Source organism: Peromyscus maniculatus, chromosome 6 (assembly GCF_049852395.1).
Source record: "Peromyscus maniculatus bairdii isolate BWxNUB_F1_BW_parent chromosome 6, HU_Pman_BW_mat_3.1, whole genome shotgun sequence".
Taxonomy (NCBI): Eukaryota; Metazoa; Chordata; class Mammalia; order Rodentia; family Cricetidae; genus Peromyscus; species Peromyscus maniculatus.
In genome coordinates, this window is record NC_134857.1 from 59,877,524 (window position 1) to 59,901,819 (window position 24,296).

The window sequence follows — 24,296 nt, forward strand, 5'->3', positions numbered from 1 at the left end:
TGTCTTTCCTTTCATGGCTTGTTTTTATATTGTTTTACATTTAAAATGCTAATGTTAGCTACCCCTACCTTGTGTCATCATCTGTTGGAACTGTACTATCTAGTCATTTTTTCAGTTTTCTAACTGCTGCTAACACATTTGGGGAGTTGTCACTTTCATTTAATAAATCATATATCTAAGCTGGGCGGCGGTGGTGCACACCTTTAATCCCAGCACTCGGGAGGCAGAGGCAGGAGGATCTCTGTGAGTTTGAGGTCAGTCTGGTCTACAGAGAGTTCCAGGGCAGCCAGGACTGCTTCACTGATAAAACCTGTCTTAAAAAAGCAAAAGCAAAACAAAAAGAAATCATGTATCCAAAGCAAACACCGGTGTCTGAAGGCTAGCTCTTGTCAATACAGGGGCGTGTAGGAGGAACTTTAGAATTGAAATGTGTCTATCTGGAATCAATCACAAACAAAAGAGTTTAGTGGGGCCATTGAGAACCCAGCTTTGAAGGCCGCCTGGCCAGTGTGGAGAGCTTGTTGGCTCTGACTCTGAACAAAGAACCAATCTTTATATGCCTCCCTTTCCTATCTTAAACTGGGGGTGGGGGTGATTAGAGTCTATCTTCTACAGCGGTTAATAAGGATACATTGAATTAAGCTATTTAAAAGGCTTACAATCATACCTAGGAACATTGAGAAATGCTATATTATTGATTCCACAATTGAAATAAAGGCATCTTAGAAAAGAATGTGAATGGGTTCAATCGCCAGTAAACTGGGCTGAGATACCTGAGATCCCCCCCCACCCCGCCACACACACATGAGAGAGATAGAGAGAGAGAGAGAGGGAGAGAGAGAGGAAGGGAGGGAGGCGAAGAGAGAGAGGAGGGAGAGATAGGCAGAGACAGACAGAGAGAGGGACAGAGAGAAAATAATGTGAAGGTTTTAAACATGTGTTCCTTCCTGTCTCTTTAAGGTCCAGACTACATAAAAGATCACTTGGCTAAAGTTCACCAGCATACCACCTATATAGGAGAAAAGCGCCCAGCACTAGAGAAAACTGGAGATCTCAAGTATTTATGGAGATCTGCCCTAAACCGGAGCCTACCAGCAAAATATAAACATGAGTATGTTGGTGAAGTTGGATGGGGGATACCAGAGTACAGTTTCATCAACGGATCAAGACTGGAGAGTGGCTTTCACATCAAGGTACTGCTCTTAGTTTCACACCCTTCATAGGCTCCCGGGTTCTGATCTGAATTCATTGTGAGTCTGCATCGTAGGCGATGGCATGTCCTTAGTGACATGAGTGACTGAGAAGGAACAGCATCGAAGTTGTGCAGGAAGATAACTGTTGGCAATAAACGTACTTGTTCGCAACACACCCTTTCAGCCCTCTTAATAGATAAGAGGAGAGGTAAAAAGAAAGCGCAACCAACAGAGAGAAGCCTGTGCTGGGAGAGGGAAGGTAGCCAGAGTCATGTGTATGCGGAGGCATTTGCCCATGGTCCTCACACTCTCACGGCTGTGAGTGGGCCGTGTCAGGGAAGAATGTGGTGCGGAACTGCAGATCCTGAATGTCGTCACCGTGTTGAGCACGCTGTGTTGGTGACCAGGGCTCTATAGTCTAGCACCCTTGTCTTGTTTCCTTTGGATGGTGTGGACCAAGGCGGGTGCCCACAAAGTCATCTCAAAACCAAAAAGAAGTGGAAGTGATTTTGAAGCAGTGTCGGAGAATGCCAATGTGTTTACAGACAGGCTTTTGCACCCTCTGTACACTGATGATATATATGTAGACACACACACACACACACACACACACACACACACCACAATGGCTCAAGTTCCAGATTACCTCAAGTTGTTTTTTGAAATGTGTGTGTGTGTGTGTGTGTTGTGTGTATGAGTGTGTGGTGTGTATGTGGTGTATGTGTGTATGAGTGGTGTGTGTGTGTGTGTGTGTGTGTGTGTGTGTGTGTGTGTGTGTGTGTTGCATGGAGATTGGGCTTGCTTGGCAGAGGTGTTAAGCCATGGTGCTCTCTATTCACTTTCCTGGTCCTGCCATCTTAACAGTAATTCTTTACAGAGACCCACCTGTGTCTCATAACAGTCTCAGCTTCTTTTTGTGCCTTTTCATATTATGTCTTCATATTTTATTCTTTTAAAAAGGCCAGGAAAGGGGCTGGAGAGATAGCTCAGAGGTTAAGAGCACTGACTACTCTTCTAGAGGTCCTGAGTTCAATTCCCAGCACCCACATGGTGGCTCACAACCATATGTAATGAGATCTGGAAAATATAAGATAAATAAATAAATCTTAAAAAAAAACTTTAAAAAAAAAAAAAGGCCAGGAAACCAGTAGTTAATACAATTCTTAAGCAAGTGAAGTGAGTGTGTTAGGTATCAACCAACCCGGCAATGCAGTAGGAGACAAGGATCAGCAGAGCAAGCACGAGGAATCCACAGGAGCTGTTACCAGGGCTTGTGAGAAATTAGAAAACAGAACCCACCAATATCAAAACTATCCAACTTAAACAAAACGTTCTTATAACGACACATTAGATAAATAATTACCAAATACACTTTCAAGCATGGTGAACATTAACAAAGTACAATGTAATTGACAGAACGCCCCAGCCCCAGAAAGCAGTCCACCTGAAACTGTTTTACTGTTACTGATCAACCATCACCAACAAGCCACATCTGTCTCCCAGAAAGGACTGTTTTCTGAGGCAGGCAGGTTCACAAGTTAGCCTACTCTGCTTGGACAAGCAGTTCCAAGATGAGGGAGCCGTAAATTTTTGAAAAAAACGTGTTGCCCAGCAAATACCCTCCACATCTGGATCACCTTCCCCATACCTAAGGTTCCTGCCCAGTCCTGGAAGAACCCTGACCAGCTTTCTCCCTGTCACACATTTCCACCCCAGAGGAAGGTTGATGCCTGTCACTGCTGGCCTCGAAACAGTCTAGACAGTTGAGGTCAGGCTTTGCTCTCTCTCTTGCCTCTTGTTTTCCTACCCTGTGCTCCAAACTCTAATGGTAACTCTAAGAGAAAAAGGTTAAGACCCAACTTTATATAAGGAACGGATAAAAAAGTATAAAACAAATATTTAATAACAATTGTCTCCCCACACATTCTTTGGAACTGCTAACTAGAAAATAATAATAATTTTATAAAAAGCTTATTTTTACATGGTTTCTGTCAAAAGTTTCGTTTCTTTTTATTAAAATGTATCATGTTTCTCCTTTCCCTTCCCTTCATCCAACTTCTCAAATGTGCCCACCCCCAATTCATTATCAAATTCCTGGCCTCCTCCTCCTCTTTAATCTTAGACACTTCCTTAAAGGATCATGGGACTTAAAGATGGATAGTAAGAAAAGCTCCTGAGAAGGATGGCATGTGGTAACTGAAATGGACTGCACCTATTAGCAAGGAGCGCCTACAACTGACCCACCCACGAAGTCCTTGGCTGGGGCTGCTACTCTTCCCCTCCAGTCCCAGCCCTGATTTCTCGTGCACCCACGGTAAAACCCCAGGTCTAGACTCAGATCCAATCCCTCGTAATCCATTTACTCTCAGCCACTCAGATCCAGCACAGGTATTTGCATTTGGAGCTCTACACAAACCTGTTACAAAGTACACGAGGTATAAGGAATCAGATGCAACGGTACAGGCCTGTGATGTCAGGGTTTGGGAGGCTGAGGCAGGGGAATCACTCAAGGCCAACCTGGAACACACACACACACACACACACACACACACACACACACACACACACACACACACACACAGAACTTGTCTCAAAAAAGAAAAAGGAGCCGGGCGGTGGTGGCGCACGCCTTTAATCCCAGCACTCGGGAGGCAGAGGCAGGCGGATCTCTGTGAGTTCGAGGCCAGCCTGGGCTACCAAGTGAGATCCAGGAAAGGCGCAAAGCTACACAAGAGAAACCCTGTCTCGGAAAACCAAAAAAAAAAAAAAAAAAAAAAAAAAAAGAAAAAGGAATGAGAAAGCAGAGAAAAAGAGGGAATTGAGAGAGGGAGTGGCAGGGATGGGGGGGGGCGCAAGGAGGGGAGGGGAGAAAGGGAGGAGGCAAAAGGGGAGAAAGAAAGATGGAATGGAGGCAGGGAGAGAGATCAGAGGGCCAGGGAATGAGAAGAGAGGAGAGTGGTGGTGTCAACTGAGGTCACCTTAGAGAGGACAGAAGCCATCACGTAGGTGATGTCTCAGTCTACTGCCTGTTATTTCTCCAACGCCTTTTTTTCCCCCTGAGATTTCTTCCACATCTGTGGCCTTTCCTTTCCCATCCTATTCCACATCAACATGGCCACGTTTCATTTCTGACTGCAGACACTCCTCAGAGTGTAGTAGGAGACAGCTCAGGGCTGCAGTTTTAGCACAGACCTTTGCTGGCTGTTTATAGCTCCAGCAGCCGGGCTTCCTAATTTAAGCTCCAGGTCTGTCTGAGACCAGCAGCCAGGACGCTCAGGCACCTCCAAGGGACTCCTGCAAAAAGTGCCTGGGGCAGCGGCCTTCTACCTGGACCCTCTTCTTTAGAGCAAAAGGAGAGGGCTGGACAGGTCATGTGATAAATCATCTGGCTTGAGGAGTGAGATGACAACCTCCGTGCCAAATGACAACCTGAACACTTAAACACTTACCGCACGGTAGAGATCAGTGAAATGAGCTCCCAAGAACCCCCACCTCTTTCTTGCTGTCTGTCTGTCTGTCTGTCTGTCTCTGTCTGTCTCTGTCTCTGTCTCTGTCTCTGTCTCTGTCTCTCTCTCTCTCTCTCTCTCTCTCTCTCTCTCTCTCGTGTGTGTGTGTGTGTGTGTGTGTGTGTGTTTAGCTATTTCCACCTGGCCTTATGTGTGTTACAGTACCATGGTAATGCATGTATATATCAACCAGGAAAGCCCATCACTTTTGCTATTATCTCAGATTTAAGAGCAGTGCATTCTTCTTGTTTAAATGGACTTGGCCTCTGCCAAACTATATATTTCATTTCTACAAGAGTAGCCGGAGCCCAGTGAATCAATGCCTGCGGCATCCTAACGGCCTCTCCAGTGGTCTGTCTGCCTCCTCACCGCTGGCCTTGCTTTAACCCAGACCTCAGCAGGGTCAGCCGGCTTCCTGATGCCCGTTCTCTGCTCCTGCACTCTGACCTCAGCGCAAATTGATTTAAGTCAGTTGCTTCCCCCACAGAAATGATGTCATATGGGACTTGGTCAGCCATTCTTCATCGGTATGATCCCCAAGACAACATTAAATACATTCATCAAAATATGTATTACAGTGTTTTGCGATATAGAAACCCACCTGTATACGCAAATGTGAGGTGGTTATTAAAAACTTTTTCCAAGCTTTGATAATTCTGCCACAGCTTTAACCCACCATGAATTCTATCAGCATGCTCTAGGTGGGGCTGCTTTTGACAGTTCAATGACATTTGAACGGATTTCTGATAAGATACCGAAGTCCTTCATGGCTGATGGGTTCAGTTTGTCCTAAATTGGTTGCTTTGTTGGACATTTTCCTCATTAGTGAATAACTTAGGGAAGAGAAACAAGAAGAGAGCTACACCAGACAGTTTAGTGAGAACACACTACGGCCCTCTCTATTGATAGTTGACAGATAAGGCAAGTGTGCTATGGACAGGCGAACTCTTTACATGAGGTCAGAGGTACTAACTGACAGAGGCAGGATTTCAATCCAGACATGTCAAGCACACAGTGAGAGAATAAGATGCAGGAAATGGAAGGCCAGGCTCCAGGTGCCTTGTCATGGGCTTATCCCTGTGACCAATGTTCTGCTGCTCAGTTCTAGTTGCCTCCTTGGCTAAAGCATATAGCCTTTCCATCACTATTCTGTCAGAGTTCTTCCGGCTTCCCACTCGGCACCATTTACACATAGTACACCCCATCTGCAATATGAAGTTGTTCATGGGGACTAGGCAGATAGTGGATGGAATAATAATTTGGTCATGCCTACCTTTGACATTTTAATTGAAGAAGCATTTTGCAGCCCATCAAAACAAATCAAATATTATCAGTAGTATCCTAGCGGCTAGAATGACAGGGCCTCTCAGCAGATGACATGGTCTTTCCTTGTCCCTGTGTGGTAAAACATCAGTCTCCCCTTTCTCAAATCCAACTACAAAAAAAAAAAAAATGTTGACAGTGTGGATCTGCTAAGTTTATAGAACACCAGAACACATATTTTGGAACTTGGAGGGTATTCTCCTCACTCTAAAAGTTCTCATTTATCTGTGGGTTCATTTAGAATTATCGTAAAAGCAGTCACCAGCCTTCAGTCTCATTTGGAGGTGCTGAGGACTCAACCTGGGGCTTCCACACATGCCAGTCTTGAGTCTCATTTGGTGGTGCTGAGGACTGAGCCTGGGGCTCCCACGAATGCCAGGCAAGCACACAGCTGGGGCCCCAGTGTTGGAGATTTTAAAAGCAGGGTAAAGCTTCTTCCCCTTTTCAACCAAGTCAGAAAAGAAAAATGAAAAAATGGTTTTTCTAAAACAGTTATGCCTGGGCTGAAGACTTGGCTCAGCAGTTAAGAGTACATACTGCTCTTGCAATTCCCAACGCCCACGGAAGGCAGCTTCCAACTGTCTGTACCCCAGCTCCAGGGCATCTGACCCTCCAGTCTCCATGGACACCTGCACTCTCTCTCACACACAATTATAATAATAATAAAAAAATAAGTCTTGCCGGGCGGTGGTGGCGCACGCCTTTAATCCCAGCACTTGGGAGGCAGAGCCAGGCGGATCTCTGTGAGTTCGAGGCCAGCCTGGTCTACCAAGTGAGCTCCAGGAAAGGCGCAAAGCTACACAGAGAAACCCTGTCTCGAAAAACAAAAACAAAAACAAAAAACAAAAACAAAAAAAAAAAAAAAAAAAAAAAAAAAGTCTTAAAACAGCTATGCCTTTGGAGTACTTTGTTCTTCCTAAGATGCATGTGTTTAGCGTTTAGTTCTCAACTTCTTGAAGTTATTTGCACCTGATAGTTTGTGGTTTAATATAAAAATGATTACACTAACACCTTTCATTCCCAAGTGCTGGATACAGTAACACACTTTCATATATCCCAGGAAGCTCTTAGCGAGTGTGCCACATGTTGACTGGCTGTGAGGGAGGAGAAACCCTCTCTTTTCCTTGAAAATAGTACAGCAACCTTTACCTTTACCTTCTTCAGCCCTGATGCTTTGCTTTCTGCCATTTTACAAAGTGTGAATTTATGGGATTCCTCAAATGAATAGAAGAAAGTAATTTTCTTATGAAGTCTTCATTGAATCTGAACCTCCAGAAAAATAAATGTATGTCTGATCCTGTGTAGATGGTGTGCATGCCTCATGCTGTGTTTGTGAAGAAAAACATGTCAGTGTCAGCCAGGCCCAGAAAGACACGTAATCGCACTCACATCCAGAATCCCCAGGTGTTGATCTCCTAGAAGCTGATGAAGTGTGGTTCCCAGAGGCCTATGGGGAGGGGGTTGGGGTGGTTTGGTCAGTGGGTACTGAGGTGGAGTTAAACGGTGGTAAGTAACTAACTTAACTCTTCTATGCAGCATATCCCTGTACTAAAGCAACCCCTACATTTTCAGATTTCAGTTAAAACAAAAATGTAACTGCTAGTTTAGACAAGTGGTTCATTTGGAAATAAGCCTGTCTCTCTGGGTGTCATGGTAGCCCGTGGCCTGGTTCCTTTCCTCACTTAATGATGTGACTTTTGCAGACGGTTGTTGGTCAATTAAAAAATAAATACATCCCTGTTTTCCATCATTTTTATTATGATGTGAAAATTGGGAATAAAAAAATGAAAGGAAAGAGCCCTATGCCACATAAACCTGTAAAAGGATTTTATTTCTTAGTTATAAGAGCAGCTTAAAGTACCTGGACTGTGTAGGGCCTGATATAAAACCCTGAGTATATTTCTAATGTAAGTATTGACTTTTCCACCAATCAATACAATTAAGCTTCTTAAAGTCAGAAATTAAGTGCATCATTCCATTGACTTTCAACCAATATGATTGAATAATGACAAGAGCCCCGGAAAGCTGAGGAAGAATTGATGAGCTTAGAATATGCTCTAGTAAAACAGGTCTGACTCCACAGCTAAGTTTTTAAAGTTTATTGTTGAATTCTGCAGTTTGTACATGATCTAATATCACAAGCACAGATGGATCAAATACCAGGACATCTGTTTTCTAAATCTGGCTTTGATCCTCTCTTCTTAAGGTCACAGGAGGGAAATCCTTAAAGCGTTATAAATTTGCAATGATCATTTCCTCTATTATTCATACCCAACACTTGCAGAGTACCTCAGCTATGTTGACAAAAATGCATAGAATGTGGAGTAAATGAGACCAGACATGTGGTATTCTCTATGCTTTCCCACTATTGAATCTTGCAAGCCAAGGAACCTTGGGCAAGAAGATTAGAAAGAATTCATTAAGTATATAGAGGGCCTTATGCATGTGGCCCCAGCTCTGTGTTTGGGCACAAAGAAAATAGTACTGCAAATGAATGTTTCATAACCTCCCTCAAGTAGGGAAGAATTCATAGGATATTTTTTTTGTGGTGGTGTGTGAGAGCCAAAGTTATGTTTTAATTACTGTGTTGAAGAGAGAAATGAAACAAAAATGCCTCTAACCTGTAAGTCCTTTGTCCAAGGACAGAGTAAATGAGACCATTTACTGGTCTGGTCTCATTTACTTCCTGAAACTCAGGAGGCTATTGTTTATATTTTTCACTCCCCTAAAACAAATTTGTTTGACCCAACTGCGCTGGATGTGCTTGATCACATGTGGGCAGGAAGATGCAGGCAGGAAATAAGTCAGGATGCACACTTGCCCCTGATTGGATGTGGAAATAAGTCAGAATGTATGCTTGTCCCTGATTGGATGTAGGTGGGAGGTATGTAGGCAGGAAGTTTGTCAGTATACATGCTTGCCCCTGATTGGAACTGATGGAAAATACAGAGGCCTTATGGGTGTGCCTCTATAAGCCTCTGCAAAATGTGACCCGTGCCATTTCCTGGGAACCTTGGAATGGTTCTGGCCAGAACCCATCTGTGGGAGTCCACCTCTCACCTTTTGAAGGGTTCTTAGGTGGAGGAGAGAGGAATGAAAAAAATAGCAGAAAGAGGGACCTAGACGATGAGAAGAAAGACAGAAACACAGGATAGCTTTGGGAGGGCCTGGGTCAATACCCACCAGCCTCATCCTTTATTCAAAAAGGCTTTTTATAATATGCCAAGAGGAAAGGCAAAAGACCTCCCTCTTGCAAGATCAAAGCACACCATACAGCCAAATGTAGACCCTTCCAAACACCTGGTAACCACATTCATGGCAAAATCACCCCATTATGCAGTCCTGCTGGGTAAAGCAAGCTCAGATTCTGACCCTGAGTAAGTTCTCACTAGGAAACCTCTGTGGGTCTCCACACCCATCACACTGGCCAGTATTTAATTAAAGCTTGCTTCAAATTTGGTTAAAAAAATGTGAAACTGGTCTTTTTCTAGCAAATCTCAGGTTTAACGGTTGTTATTATTGAAGTTTATAAAGTGATTATTGTCGGGCACTGTGTTCCCAAGCCATACTCAAAAAGGGCTTTCAATAGCTTCTTTGGATTTGGCTTTCTATTGACAATATCAATATCAATATCAATATCTCTCACTTCCTCACTTAGCATGGGATAGATGCTGATCCAGAAATGATGGCACATGAACACTGAGGTTGCTTTTGTTCTCATGCAGAGTCTTTGCTGTTCACAGAGAGAAAAGAATTTTTAAGTGTGCATTAGATTAGTAATCATTCTACTTCAAGCTAGTTGAATACAATTGTTTAAAAACTTTTTACTTTTTTTTCCCCCATATCTTGGGAAATACTTTTCACAATGAGGGAGCCTTTGCTCCTAGCTGAAAAGCTAATTGGACAATTAAATGGGGAAAACTCATTTTTGAACTTCAGAATCAACAGGAGTAGCAAACACATTACAGAAATCCAAGAGTGACTACAATTGCAGATGAAGCACTTGGTTATATTTCAGAAACCATAGTGATTGGGCATGGGAGGCTCCTGGTAGCTTTAAGAGTATCTCTGCTCAGGTTCAGGCCCTGATGGAAATCACCAGTGGGCTAGGCTACAGGGCTGACATTAGAAGGCCAGTCATCAGAACCACTCCAACAAGGATGGGTCTGGTCTTTCTCTGAAGGAAAGTTCTAGTGTATTTAAATGGAGGTAGCCTGTAACAGGCGGAGGGGAACAATGCCTCATCTAGACATCAAAAGCTATTAAATACAAACCCCAGGCCAAGAATGGGCTACCTCTTTTGTAATTGCTTATTAAGACGGGTCCCATAGACCTCAAAACTTTACAGGTATTGCCATCGCTCTTGGTTACTCTCCAGAATGTGGCAATAAGGTCCTGTTGCTAAAGACAACGCACACTTGAGTCATAGAACATGAAGAGATCAAGCTGTTACTGATGAGGAAGCTTCATTTCTACTGGATAGCTTTCATAGCGCTGGAAGGTGCTGTCCATGCTACTGGAAGAGAAAAGTCATCATCAGTCTTACCCAGTTGTAAACCCTGCAAGCTACCGTCACAACCAACCTGGCAAGAAATGCTGCTGGTGCAACAGTGGCACCTATGTTATAAGAGTAACCAACCACTTTCTGATTAGATTTAAGGCCTGTTCCACAAGATGGAACTCATGTGTGGCACTGTTATGGAGACCAAGACCCTGTATCTAGATAGGGCACAGGCCCTAGAGGAGAACCTACTACTATTATTCTGCTAAATGGACAGAGTTGAAGGATTTTTATCTTCCCTCTTGGTTGTCAGATTTATTTACTAGTATTTTCATGACACCTTAATTTTCTCACCTATCAAAAGGAGATTATATTGGTTTTCTATTGCTACATAGCAAATATGCACAAATTTGGAATTTTTTTTTATTATTTTATTTTATTTTACAATACTATTCAGTTCTCAAATTTGGAAATTTAATGGAGTACCCTGTATCTGTTTACAGATCTATAGGTCTGAAGTCTGGGGATGGCATGGCTGCCTTGCTGCTCAGGTTTCCCAAAGCTGACATCAAAGTATCTCTATCATCTCTTTCAAGTTTATGTGGTTGTGGCCGACTCTACTTCCTCGTGGTTGTAGGGATGGGTGTTAGCCAGGAGCCACTGTCAACTGGAGAAGGCCCAAACTCCTAACCACATGACTCTTTCACCCTCAAAGCTACCAAGGAAATTTTCCTCAGGTCACATGCTCCTCAGTGTTGCAGCCCCTTTGTCAAGAACTTTACGGTCTTCTAAGAGCTCAGTTGATAAGGTTAGGCTCACTGAGGCTAAATCCCCCCACCCCATAGTACTTGGAAATTAAATCTATAGCCTCACACATGATGCTAGGCAAGTGCTCCATAACACTGCTACATTCCAGTCTCTTTCCAACTTTTTGTTTAGGGGCAGGGTCTTACTAAGTTGTTTAGACTGTCCTTGAACTCACTCTGTAGCCTAAACAGAAGTGAAATTATAATTCTCCTGCCTCAACTTCCCAGGTAACTGGGATTATAAACTTATTCCACCACACTGGGCAAATCTCCTTTTCTTAAATTCAAAGGACTTAGGGTCTTGATTATGTTTACAAAATCCCTCAGCAGCGACACCCTGGGTAAGTATTTGATTGGATATCTGGAAGAAAGTATGTTTACCAGGAAGTGAGAATTTGGGGGGCCATTGGAACTCTGCCTACCACAGGGTTAAAGCATTGTCCTCTGGGTTATGTGAGGTGTGTGTGTGCAGTGCTGGCATAGTATCCCATGCAGCAGGGTTCAACAGATGGCATCTAGGGGCATTAACGGTTCTATCTGCCTGTCTTTTAAAACTGTAGTGTTCTAAGCACCATAGAAGCATGGTAGAATTTGCACATCAGTTGAACACACAACAGGAAGTAGCAATTCTGGCTCTATCGTTAACCAACTCACAAAGTCCAGTGTTTACTGCTTGCTTAAAGTTCATTAATTGGTTCAAATCCTTTGAAACATTGCAGTCGAACAACAATGACAAAAACATTCATGTCAGAACTCCAGCTCATCTGTAACAGGACATAAAATGAAATGTGGGTTTCTGCATTGCTCTTTATTTATTTATTTTGACAGAAAATATGCATCACAGAATCTAAGCCTTAAACACTGACATTTTCCAGAAAGAATTGTTCTGTTTCAACCCTTGCTCTGAATTAAAATGAATACTTCAGATGCCCCATTCTTGCAAAGACCTTTGTGCCTTTCTTGATTCAATAAATCCAGCCTAAAACAGGCAACATTATGCAGTTTAGTGGCTGAGCCACAACAATGCGGGTGCTTATCACTGGCTGTGGGAAGAAAGACACCTAAGGGGTTAACAGTAATATTTTGCAAATTAAGGCAAATGGAGAACAAACACATTAGCATAACAAAAGGTAGCCGGAGGGGATTTTTTTCCACTCCACTGTTTGGTACTGAGAGCCCAGTGTTACCACTGAGGGAGGTTGGAGAAGAAAACCTTAGTGTGTACACATTCTTGAAATATGTCACATTGTACCCGGTCTACTGATTAAAAAAAAAAAAAAAAAGCCCATAGTTGCAGAAATGGATTACATGGTCCTTTCCAACAAGGAAAGCTAAATCAGATACCCTCAAAAAAGCATCGTGGACTATCATAACAAAGCAAGGATTCCTCTCACAAACAACCCCAAAGATCACCTGAGTATGGCAGGGCTACGCTAGAGGTGGGCTGAGAATACAGGGGCTTCTCAGTAGAACCAGTCCCAGATGCATGCCATTAATTTAACTCAAATTTAGCAGGCTTACTCCTTCAGAAAACGTGTTTAGCTCACGATGGCTAGCTGTTACTGGCAGGCATTTCTCTTTTGCTAATACCTAGACTTATTTAAACATGGCTTCATTTGGACCTATAATTACATTTGTTAATTGAAAAATTTCAGAGGATATATAAAAATTTCACAAAGGTATTATTTATTAGTGGATTGTATAAACATGTTAGATTCTTGTTTGTGTATCTGTAGTTCTGGGATGAAATGTAGGACCTGTGCCTATCAGGCAAAGTGCACTGCCCGAATAACATCCCCATCTGAACTAATCTGCAGATCAATATTTTCCTTATTATGAACAATGGACCAATGTAATGTTTTACATGATTGTGAATCATTAGGCTTAACGCCTCACTGAGCATGGCTAATGAAATAAATCACAGTGTGTTTTGTTAATAAATTATAATACACTGGGCAGTGGTGGGGCACACCTTTAATCCCAGCACTTGGGAGGCAGAGGCAGGCAGATCTCTGTGAGTTCGAGGCCGGCCTTTTATACATAGAGAGTTCCGGGACAGCAAGGGACACAAAGAAACCCTGTCTTGAAAAAGAAAAAATAATTAATTAAAATACAAGGGTAATCGTATTTAAGAAAATGCAATGCTTTTGACATTAATACTCGTAGCGCTAAGAGAAGCGGAGATATCTTCTATTTCCCCACTAAGACGATGCCATGCTTTTGATATTAAACATTGAGTGGCAAAAGACCAAAGAAGATCATCCAAAGAAGACCATAAAATTACTTTTGAATTAGTGTGTCGGTTTGGTTTTCAGGGAATTGTAGGCTGGGCATCCACGGATACCATGACCTTTCTCCATCGTTTGCGGATCACTGCTTCCATGTTGTCCGGTGACTAATGGGTAACTGCATCAGACTCCTCTCTGACTTCTTCCTTTGTACACTTGCTTCTGTGTGGTGGCAAGACTGCCATGTTGGGTCACCCAAGCAAGCAGGTACGTTAAGGACATAGAGCACAAATAACTATTAGGCAGGCGGCAAAGCCATTCCAAGCTAACGCCTGAGGAAGAGGGAAGGATGGGAGACCATCTGGGGTTGCCAATTGCTGCTGACGTTTCATGGTTATTGCTACTTTCTGAGCTGTTATGAATCTGGCACCTCCTGTCAATACAAATTTTAAAACTGCATTCCGAAGCAGAAGTGAAATTCTTTTCAATATTTCATGTTGTAGTTTTTCAACCGTAGTACAGAAAACTGAGACGTGATTGTAGCTCTAAACCCCTCTGAATATGAACATGACACCCTTGTTTCCTGCCTTCTTTATAAGATGGGGGAAAGGAGCTGGAACATAGAGATCATTCATTCAGGAATAATACATCATTCAAGTGTACACAGGAGGGTGCGGGATTTCATGCTTTTCTCTTTTAAATGTGAAACTGATATTTAGCTACCAAATAGTTTCTCAACTATCTGAGAACTATCTGCCACCGGCATCTGATGCCAGCTCTTTCCTCCTCTACTATCGCATTTGCTAACTCTGAAGAGCCCTCAACTGCCCACTTAAGTGATGGCTGACAGTCCACCGTGCAGCTTCCTTACCGAGTCAGAAAGACACGGGAACAGTCAGGGACCCTGGCCAGTGCCCCAGCCCTTTCCATTCACACAGAGGGAGTGGAGCTCGGAGCAACAGCTTCTTCTTGGGTCAGGAAGCAACAGTGATCACCTCCACTGATTTTCTTTCTTTCTTTTTTTAATTTTAAACATATTTTTTTTATTCTTTGGGAATTACACATCATGCACCCAAATCCCATTCATTTCCCAGTCCCTCCGTATCTACCCTTCACTCCTGTAGCATCCATCCCCACACACCAAGGAAAACCTGGAGATCCAGCAGGTCATAGATGGGATAGATGTCGGAGAGTGCTGACTTAAAACCCTGGGTGTGTGTCTGGATGGTAGCTGAGCTGGTCAGTCTGGGGTGTTAGATCCACCCCCCTTAGGTGAGGGGCAGCGCCGGCTCTCTCACACCCATGGCTGGGGGTGGGGCCAATTCTCCAGTGACCCAGCCGCAGCAGCGCGGCCCTAGTACTCAAACACATTGTTCGACACTTGCATGCGCTCCTGTGGCAACGTGGACAAACGGACATCAACACAGGCCCCAGCTGCATCAGGACCACGGACCTAGACATGACCAGCAGCAGCCGTTTGGTGCCAGTTGTCTCCATGGTCCTCAGTGGCCGCTAAGGCCTCTCATATCCAAACGGGCTAAGCAGCAACGTGGTCTCTGGACTCCAACATGGCCCCAGATGTTGGCCCAGACCCCGGGCAGCCTCACAGCCCTCAATGGCAACAGGAGCAGAGCCTTGGACATCAATATAGACCCTAGGCCGGACCAAGGACCCAGACATGACACCCCCCCCCCCCCCCCCGGCTGCAGCTTGGGCCCTGATGTCACTATGGCCCCAGGGGCATTGCAGACCTGATCTGTATGACTCTGGCGGCAGCCTGATCCTCAGGCACCACCAAGGCCTCAGGTGTCAGCCCGGACACCGGGCATCTGAACGGTCTTTGGTGGTAACAGGAGGCACAGACATTAACTCATGCCCGGCCTGTGGTAGAGCCACGGTCCCAGACATGGCCTTCTGCGGCAGCTCAGGCCCAGACAGCTCCCTGGCTCTGGGTGGCAGCACAGGCCACTCAGATCAGCATGGCCCTGCAGCAGCACGTCCCTCGGACCCCAACATGGTCAGGTGGTGGCTCAGAACCCCAGCATCCCAGGTGGTTAACACAGACCCCGGCTGCAGAGGGGCCACAGACCCAGGCATGGCCCTTGGCAGCAGCCCAGGCCTGGACGTCATCATGGCCCAGGGTGACAAGCAGGCCTCCCACATTAGCCCATTCCTCACCTCTTCAGGTCTGCCTCTCTCCACAGGACAGGAGCCAGCCTGCCTCTCTCTCTCTTTCTAATACCCTACTACATATTGGCTCACCATAATGGCGCCTGCCGGGCGCTTCCTCCTCCCCCGTCCAGGGCAAGCAACCTCGGGTGAGTGGTATCCACTGATTTTCTTTTAGCTGAATTTAGCATTCCTGCTCCATATTCCAACCTGACTTCCTTTTGAGGCAGAATAGAGATGTGTAGACTTCAGACCCGTGAGACCCCCCTGTCTACCAAGGAATGACACTGAATTGGTTTTCCTCCTTTTACAGGCTGGAGAACTAAGTTGTTGGCAGACCGACAAACTAAGCCACCGTTATCAAAACCCATGGTAAGTACATGTGAACGTATTTTAAATTCTTCAACTAGCTTCTTCCCTAAGTTAGGGACAGCTTATTTTCCAGTTTTGAAAAAAAATCACACTATCGTTTTATTTTTATTCCTTCATATAGATTTGTGTGGGAGGTAAGTCACAGATTTTTATTTCTAATGAACAGAATAAATTTTACTTTCTGCCAGTCTAATTAGGGAAAGGACAGAGTAATTGGGTTTTGTTTTTTTTTTTTTCTCTATCCCGCCTGGTCCCACAGCCAATTTTAAAATAATCACTCAGAGGCTTAATATTAATTACAAACCATTTGGCCTGCTGCTCAGACTTATTACTAACTAGCTCTTACCATGTAAATTAACCCATTTCTATAAATCTATGTATTGCCACGGGGTCCTGGTATTACCAGTCTGCTGGCATCTTGCTCCTTTGGTGGCTGGCTGGCTTCCCCCAGACTCCGCTCTTCTTCTCCTGTGTCTCTGCTTGGATTTTCCCACCTGGCTCTATCCTGCCTTGCCATAGGCCAAAGCAGCTTTATTCTTCAACCGATGACAGCAACACATATTCACAGCGCACAGGAAGACCACCCCAGAGCAAAGTAGCATAGTAAAGAATGTGCTAGATTACAGGGAGGGAAAGAGATGCCATCCTGCAGCTAATAAGACTGGACACTGATGAGAGGATTCATTTTAACTTTGTAAGTATGTTTTCTGTGCGGAATATATATATATATATATATATATATATATATATATATATATATATATATATAGTGTGTGTATATATATGTGTGTGTATATATATATATATATATATATATATGATCTTATTTCATACTGTTGGCCTAGAAACCACAATAATATGTAGCCTTGGTTAATAAACATTATCTTACTGAAGCCACATAATGTCTTGAATTCATATTGTCTTAAAGTAGCCATGAACAAAAATTAAACATGTGTAGCTCCAGGTGTGTTGAATTATGAGGAAAGAGCAAATACTGGGGTCTTGTCTGAATGGAACACAATCCAGATGCCCGAAGGAGATCAGACTAGTGATGTAATAGCGTCGTCTCTATGGATTTGTGGGGGTGGGGCTCTGGGAAGAAAAAAAACCTGTTTTTCTCCAGTTTTTATTCTTTTTTTTTTTTTTTTTTTTTTTTTTTTTTTTGTTTTGTTTTGTTTTTGGTTTTTCGAGACAGGGTTTCTCTGTGTAGCTTTGCGCCTTTCCTGGAACTCACTTGGTAGCCCAGGCTGGCCTCAAACTCACAGAGATCCGCCTGCCTCTGCCTCCCGAGTGCTGGGATTAAAGGCGTGCGCCACCACCGCCCGGCAGTTTTTATTCTTAAAGGATACAGTTATTAGCATGTACAAAAACATTAGATTTTTGTCTCTTCTATTAACATAAAACAGATCATATCGAAAGTCACTTCAAGCCCCCTTGTCAAAAGCCTACTGGATGGCAGCTGGAAAGATGGCTTCATAGTTATGAGTACTTCCTGCTCTTGTAGAGGACCTAGGGTTGGTTCCCAGCACCTACGTGGTGGCTTACAACCATCCATAACTCCAGTTCCAGAGGACTTGATGCCCTCTTCTGACCTCCACCGGCACCAAGTGTGAACATGGTCCTCATACATATAAGCAGGCAAAGCATTCATTGACATAAAATAGAATCAGATAAATATTTTAAAAAGCCTATCAGGTACTGTCAGAAGGTCTCACTGGGGAACATCTGTGACTTGCTAGGCACAGCCGCTGCTCCTGTCTGTGTAAAGCCACACAGACAGAGTTGCACCGCATTGCATGAAAAGCACACGTTCTGTGTGAGAAATTCCCTGTTTGAACAGCATCGCTTACTGTAAATACTTTATCAACTATTTCCCAGCAAAGAAAACTGCCAGAGAGAGGCTACCGGAAATTAAGGACACCTTTAACGACTCTTGGTGATAAAAGTGTGAATGTGCTACACTCTTTAAGTATGAACACCTTCTTGGAAAGTATCTGAGAAACATCGAAGCTGTGAATGTTTTTCCTAGAGAGAAAATGTTACCTTTATTTCTAGAGACTATTCTATGGATAGTACCGAGACATAAAATGCAAGATGTTTATGAAAAAAAAAATCCTTGTACTTAGGGGACTGTGAATTAAGTTGGGAAACTGAGCATAAACTTAAGGAGGAAAATACCCAAACCAAGCTGCCTGAGTGACTGCTGTGTTAGTCAGTTTTCTATGACTATGACAACTCCCTGGGAGACAATCAACTTATTGAGAGAAAAGGTTCATTCTGGTTCCGAACTGTAAAGGTTCTAGTACATGATCAGTTAGACTTGTTGCCTTTAGGCAAAGCTGTTTATCATGGTGGAAATCTCATGGTAGAGCAAAGCCCATGAAAGAGAGAGGAAAGAACTAGGGTCCCAAGATCCAGTTTAGGGCATATACCCAATGGCCACAAGACCTCGTATGAGGTTCTAGGTATTATTATTATTTCTTTTTTCTGTCTCCCCACTTCTTTTTCCCTTTCTTTCTTTTCTTTTCTCTCTTCCTCCTCCTCCTCCTTCTTCTCTATTTTTGGGATCCTGGGGACCAAGTCCAGGATCTTAATCATGACCTTACTTTATACCACTGAGCAATATATACTCCTAGCCCCTTAAAGGCTCAGCCACCTCATAGACTGAGGACCAACCTTTAACATATGAGCCTTAGAGGAACACTCATTCAAACCATAGAAAGTACAAATTAATAAATAGGATCATAACAAAAAATTATAGAGAAGTTAAATTTCTTTAAATGTTGGTAGTTTCTAGATTCTTCTATGATCTCTAGGGGAGGTCCTGATTCTAACAAGTCAGACACAAGTGCCTTGGAAGACACTTCTGTCTTTTGACGAGAGACACATGTACGGCTTAGAAACCTCTCTGCCTTGCTCTTGAGCTGTCAAGGTACTCCGGCTAGGGTACTAAACTCTTGGGTGCAGAGGTGTCTACAACCTTTGTTGTTTGGCCGGACTGAGGGCTTCTCTTTTCTGGGCAAAGTAGTGTTCAGCCTCCCAGGAAGTTTCCATGCACTGTATTTCTAGTGCAGCAGTAGTACCCAAATTCAGCACTTCCCCAACTGAAAATCTCGCTAGAGTCCATAATCACAATAGCGAACAAGCCAGGCTTTGTGTATACGTTCCTCATAACCTGTATTCTAGAGGATGAGGGGGCATTAAAAGAACCATATGGCTTTTTTTTTTTTTTAAGGCAACATTCGTGCCTTTTTTTTTTTTTTTTTTTTTTTTTTTTTTTGGTGTTTGTGTATATGTGGGGTACTGGGGAACAAACATACTTTTTAGTTTTTTTAAAACACTTTTTAACATTAATTTTTATGTGTATGGATGCTTTGCCTGCGTGTATGCCTGTGTACCATGTGTATGCACAGTACATGATGAGGCCAGAACAGGGCATCTGATACAGAACTGGAGTTCCTGAAAGTTGTGAGCTGCTATGTGAGTGCTGAGAATTGAACCTGGGTCCTCTAGAAGAGCAGCCAGTGCTCTTAATCACTGAGCCATCATTCCAGTCCCAGACTACTCTAAGTTTGTCAACTTGAGCTATCTAGGGAGTACCAAGACAACCAAGGCTGTGTAGCAAGACACTGTTTTAAAAACAGCCAAGCGGGTCGAGGGGAGAAAATTACCAGGAATGGCGGGTCATGTCTGTTATACCAGCATCTGAGAAATGAAGGGATGATCAGAAGGTCGAGATCACTCTTAGCTATGTAGCTAGTTTGAAGCCAGTTTGGGTGACAAGACAGCTTGTCTAAAAAAATTATAATCACAGTTTGTGATACAAAAATCTCATTATAAAAAGTATTTACACAGACCTTTGGGTGAGAACCTGGGCTGTTGAATGCATTGGCACAGGAGACAACTTCCTGAATAGAATACCAGCAGCACAGACACTAAGATCAACAATTAATAAATGGAACTTCATAAAACTAAAAAGACAAAACAGAAGCCTACAGAATTGGAAAAGATCTTCATCAACTCTACATCTGACAGAAGGCTGATCTTGAAAATATATAAAGAACTCAGGAAACTAGACATCAGAATAACAAATAATCCAATTAAAAAATGAGGCACACACCTAAACAGGGAATTCTCAACAGAAGAATCTCAAATGGCAGAGAAATACATAAAGAAATGTTCATCATCCTTAGCCATCATGGAAATGCAAATCAAAATGACCCTGAGATTCCATCTTACACTTGTCAGAATAGCTAAGATCAAAAACACAAATGACAGTTTATGCTGGAGAGGGGATGTGGAGCAAGGGGAACACTCTTCCATTCCTGTCAGGAGTGTAAACATGTACAGCCACTTTGGAAATCAATATGGTGATTTCTCAAAAAATTGGGAATCAATTTACCTCAAGACCCAATGATACTACTCTTGGGCATATACCCAAAGGATGATCAATCATACCATAAGAACACTATTCAGTTATGTTCATGGTAGAGTTATTCATAATAGCCAGAACCTGGAAACAACATAGATGCCCTTTAACTGAAGAATGAATAAAGAAAATGTGGCACATTTATACAATGGAGTATTGACTCAGCTGTTAAAAACAATGACATCAGGACATTTGAAGGCAAATGGATGGACTGAGAAAAGATCATCCTGAGTGAGGTAACCTATACCCAGAAAGACAAACATGGTATGTACTCACTCATAAGTAGATATTAGCGGTAAAGGAAAGGATAATCATGCTACAATCCGCAGAACCAGAGAGGCTAGATAACAAGAAGTGTCCAAGTTGGGATGCATGGATCTCCCTGGGAAGGGGAAATAGAAGAGATCTGGGTGGACTGATGGTGGGTGGACATGAGAACTTGAGGGATGGGTGAGAGGGTGGGTAGAGGGGGTGAGTGCTGAGAGAGATGACTGGAAAGGGCGGCTTTTGGGGGTCAGATAGAAACCTGATGCAAGGGAAACTCCCACAAGTCTACAAGGAGCGCTCCAGCTGAGACTCCTGGCCGCAGTGGATGCATAGCCTGAACTGGCCATCCCCTGTGATCGGATTGGTGACTACCCTGGTTGTCATCGGAGAGCCTTCATCCAGTGACAGATGGAGACAGATTCAGAGACCCGCAGCCAAACATTGAGCCAAGCTCTGGGAGTTCTGCTGAGGAGAGGGAAGAAGGATTGATTGTAGGAGCCAGGGGGGAACAGGGACATCACAGGAAACCCCACAGAAATAGCTAGCCTGCCTCATGGGAACTCACAGAGTCTGAACCAACAACCAGGGAGTCTGCATGGGACTGACCTAGGCCCTTTGCATTTTTGTGACAGTTGTGAAGCTTGGTCCATTTGTAGGACTCCCGGCAATGGGAGAAAGGGCTGTCCCCGGTGCTTTAGCTGGCTCTTGAGCACCTATTCCTCATGCTGGATTGCCTTGTCCAGCCTGAATACAGTGGGAGGTGCTGGATAAATAAATTAAATTAAAAAAAATTAAAGCATCTGGGCTAGGGGTCAAAGGATTGAAGGGTTTCTGAAGAAGCAAACCAATACTGCTTTAGATAAAGTTCATGTTGGTTAACCCAGGAATGCTTTTCAGTACACTTATCTTGTTACAACTTATCTCCTCTCATTCATAAGTTTATGTACAATTATATGAATCTGGTCTGTTATCAAGGTGATAGTGAAAGGGTGAGTATGAATTTATCCGGGCACCAGGAGCTACTTGAGCCAGTCAGGAAAAGCACATCAAACTAGGATCCAGGCCTGGATCACAGGAAGTCCCAGGAGAGTGGGAAGGCAGGGGATAGACTTGCTGGAAACTTGTGGACCTGTTTGGAGAATTTAGATTTTAAATCTGAGAACAAAGGGATCTCACTGGGGGTGGGGGTTAAGTGAGAAGGAACATGATCCATATCCTTTGCTAAGGTCACTCTTAGAAAGTTGGAATGCTGTGTGGAGAATGGGTAGGAGGTGACGGGAACAGTTGTGACAAGATCAGCTACAAGACATTTCACTTGTACAGACTCATCTTGGATCTTCAGACAAGGCAAAATGAAGTGTGGTTAGAGAGGGCTGGGACTCAATTGAGCTTTTAAAGAAGGTAGACTGAGATGATGTCTTCCATAATGACAGGTAAGCACAGACAGACCATACTTTCATAAAGCATAGGTAATGTTACCAGCAAGTTGATGGTGAAGAAACTGAATCACCACACTAATACTTCCATCTAAGTTGACTGATTCCATTGATCTGGGCTTGGGTGTTTTAAGTAGATCTTCCTTACTGCCTATGGTGAACAGTCAGAACTAAGAACCCCAAGTTTAGACAGGGGAGAGAAGAGGCTGAGCCTTGTGAGCAGGGTTTCTCACACAAGGGCCAGCTACATGGAAGACACTGGAGCAAGCAAGGGAGCCTGAGAGCAGGTCCCTTGAGACTGTGGAGGGTGAGAGCAGTGAGTGAAGACTCAAGGAGGAATACTCAACACCAGTAAACAGAGAAAGCAAGGAAACCAGCAGATGAGCATTTGGGGTTAGCGGTGGCCTCAGAAAAGGCAGTGTGGGGAGCAGGATGATTTGAGTCAGTGTCACCAGCCCTGAACGGTTGCGCATCGGCATAATGGAGGCAAGAGTCTGCTCTGTTTCTGAGATGGACTCAGCTTTGCTGCATGTTCACCCTCCCTGTGAGACAGAGAAGTATTTTGATGTTTTTCATTGCTTCACTTACATTTACCAGGTCTTGGTATATACTACCTCCTGGCTGTGACTCTTCAGACAAGTTATTTAAGTAAGGCCTCGATTTCCCAGCCTTTAAAGTGATGGTAACTGAATCTCCTATGCAGGGTGATGGCACAGACTGCATCGTTTCAAGTATAGCACTTAGGACAGTGTTTTGTATATATCACGGACTCAGTGCATAACGGAACCATAAATTCATCACCCAAAACAATCTTGAAGGTATAAGAGGAAGTCAATGAATGGGTCTCTAAAACAAGAGATAAACTGGAACTATGATTAGCAAATCAGGCACTCAATTTGTAAGTATTATTCCTTAGTTAAAGAAGTGCTTTGAAATAGTAAATAAAGTGTGTCTATTAAAGTCCTCATTGTGGGATACTGGCCCCAGATGCTCCCCAAACAATACAGGCTATTGCCACTGTTGTTCTTTGTCCATCATGACTAAATAGTTACACTCTAGGATTCTATTGCCAAAGACTCAAAGACAGAAAGAAATCAAGCTGGCACTGACCTCAAAACCTCCTGCCTGCTGTGACATGAAGTGTATGGGGTAACCACCCACTTTCTAATTGGATTTAAGGCCTTTTCCATAGGCAGGAACTCATACCTGGGACTGTAAACCTGGCTAAAAGAACAAGACTCCGGAGGACATAGGCCTGGGGGGGGGGGTGCAAACCGACATCTACTGCTACATGGATATGCTGCTTTCTGAACATTATTACCCACAAATTAGTGCCGCTCTCAACCTTGGTCAGAGAACTCCTCTCTGTATGGGCAGCGGTTGGTTAATGCGGAAACTCACGGCTGTGAGAATTAGTGACTGTTGACTGCTCTTAGCCCTCCCTACACAGGACATCTGTATCAACTCTCCCCCAAGGATCAGATAATGTCAGTGAAGAGAGGCCAGAGAGAATGTAAGAGTGGGACGATGGGGGGGGGGAGGGGTGCTGGGAGAGTCTGTCTTCTGGACATGACATGGCTGTTGAACTCATGGACTCACTGAGACTGTGGTTACCTGCCTCAGAGCAAACCAACAGGGTATGCCAACGTTTAAGCGAGCAGTACTCGTTGGATCCGGTGAGCTACAAAAACAAACAAACATACAAACAAACAAAGGAGTGGGACAGTAGGGCGTGGAAATGGATGGGAAGGAGACTTTTGGGGGTCTTGAGGAAGTGGGAGAGGGGAGATGAGGATGATGGGATTAAAATACATTGTGTGCATGTGAAGTAGTTAAATAATATATGAAAGCTATTTTAAGTCCTTATGATTAGTTGAAAACAATCAGTATAAAGATTAGATGTAGGATAGAAAATCCACACTAGGTAGCTAGCTGAGTCGATTCCCCCAGAAGGTACAACAAAAAAAAAAAACTCCATGATATGAAAACGGAATGAGGAAAACATACAGACATTAACGTTTCTAATACTTGATGAATAAACGATCCCGAAAGAGACCAGGGCGAAC

The 24,296-nt window shown here is 43.6% G+C and overlaps 1 protein-coding gene across 1 annotated transcript in view; it reads left to right on the forward strand.

Annotated features, from left to right (window-relative positions):
• The window catches only part of Spmip2 (sperm microtubule inner protein 2), a 129,988-nt gene that overhangs the window by 64,599 nt on the left and 41,093 nt on the right, over positions 1-24,296 (forward strand). The window contains exons 2-3 of the mRNA XM_015999594.3: positions 961-1,193; positions 16,040-16,098. Coding sequence (XP_015855080.1) covers positions 961-1,193; positions 16,040-16,098 — 292 coding nt within the window. The remainder of the gene's footprint in view (positions 1-960; positions 1,194-16,039; positions 16,099-24,296) is intronic.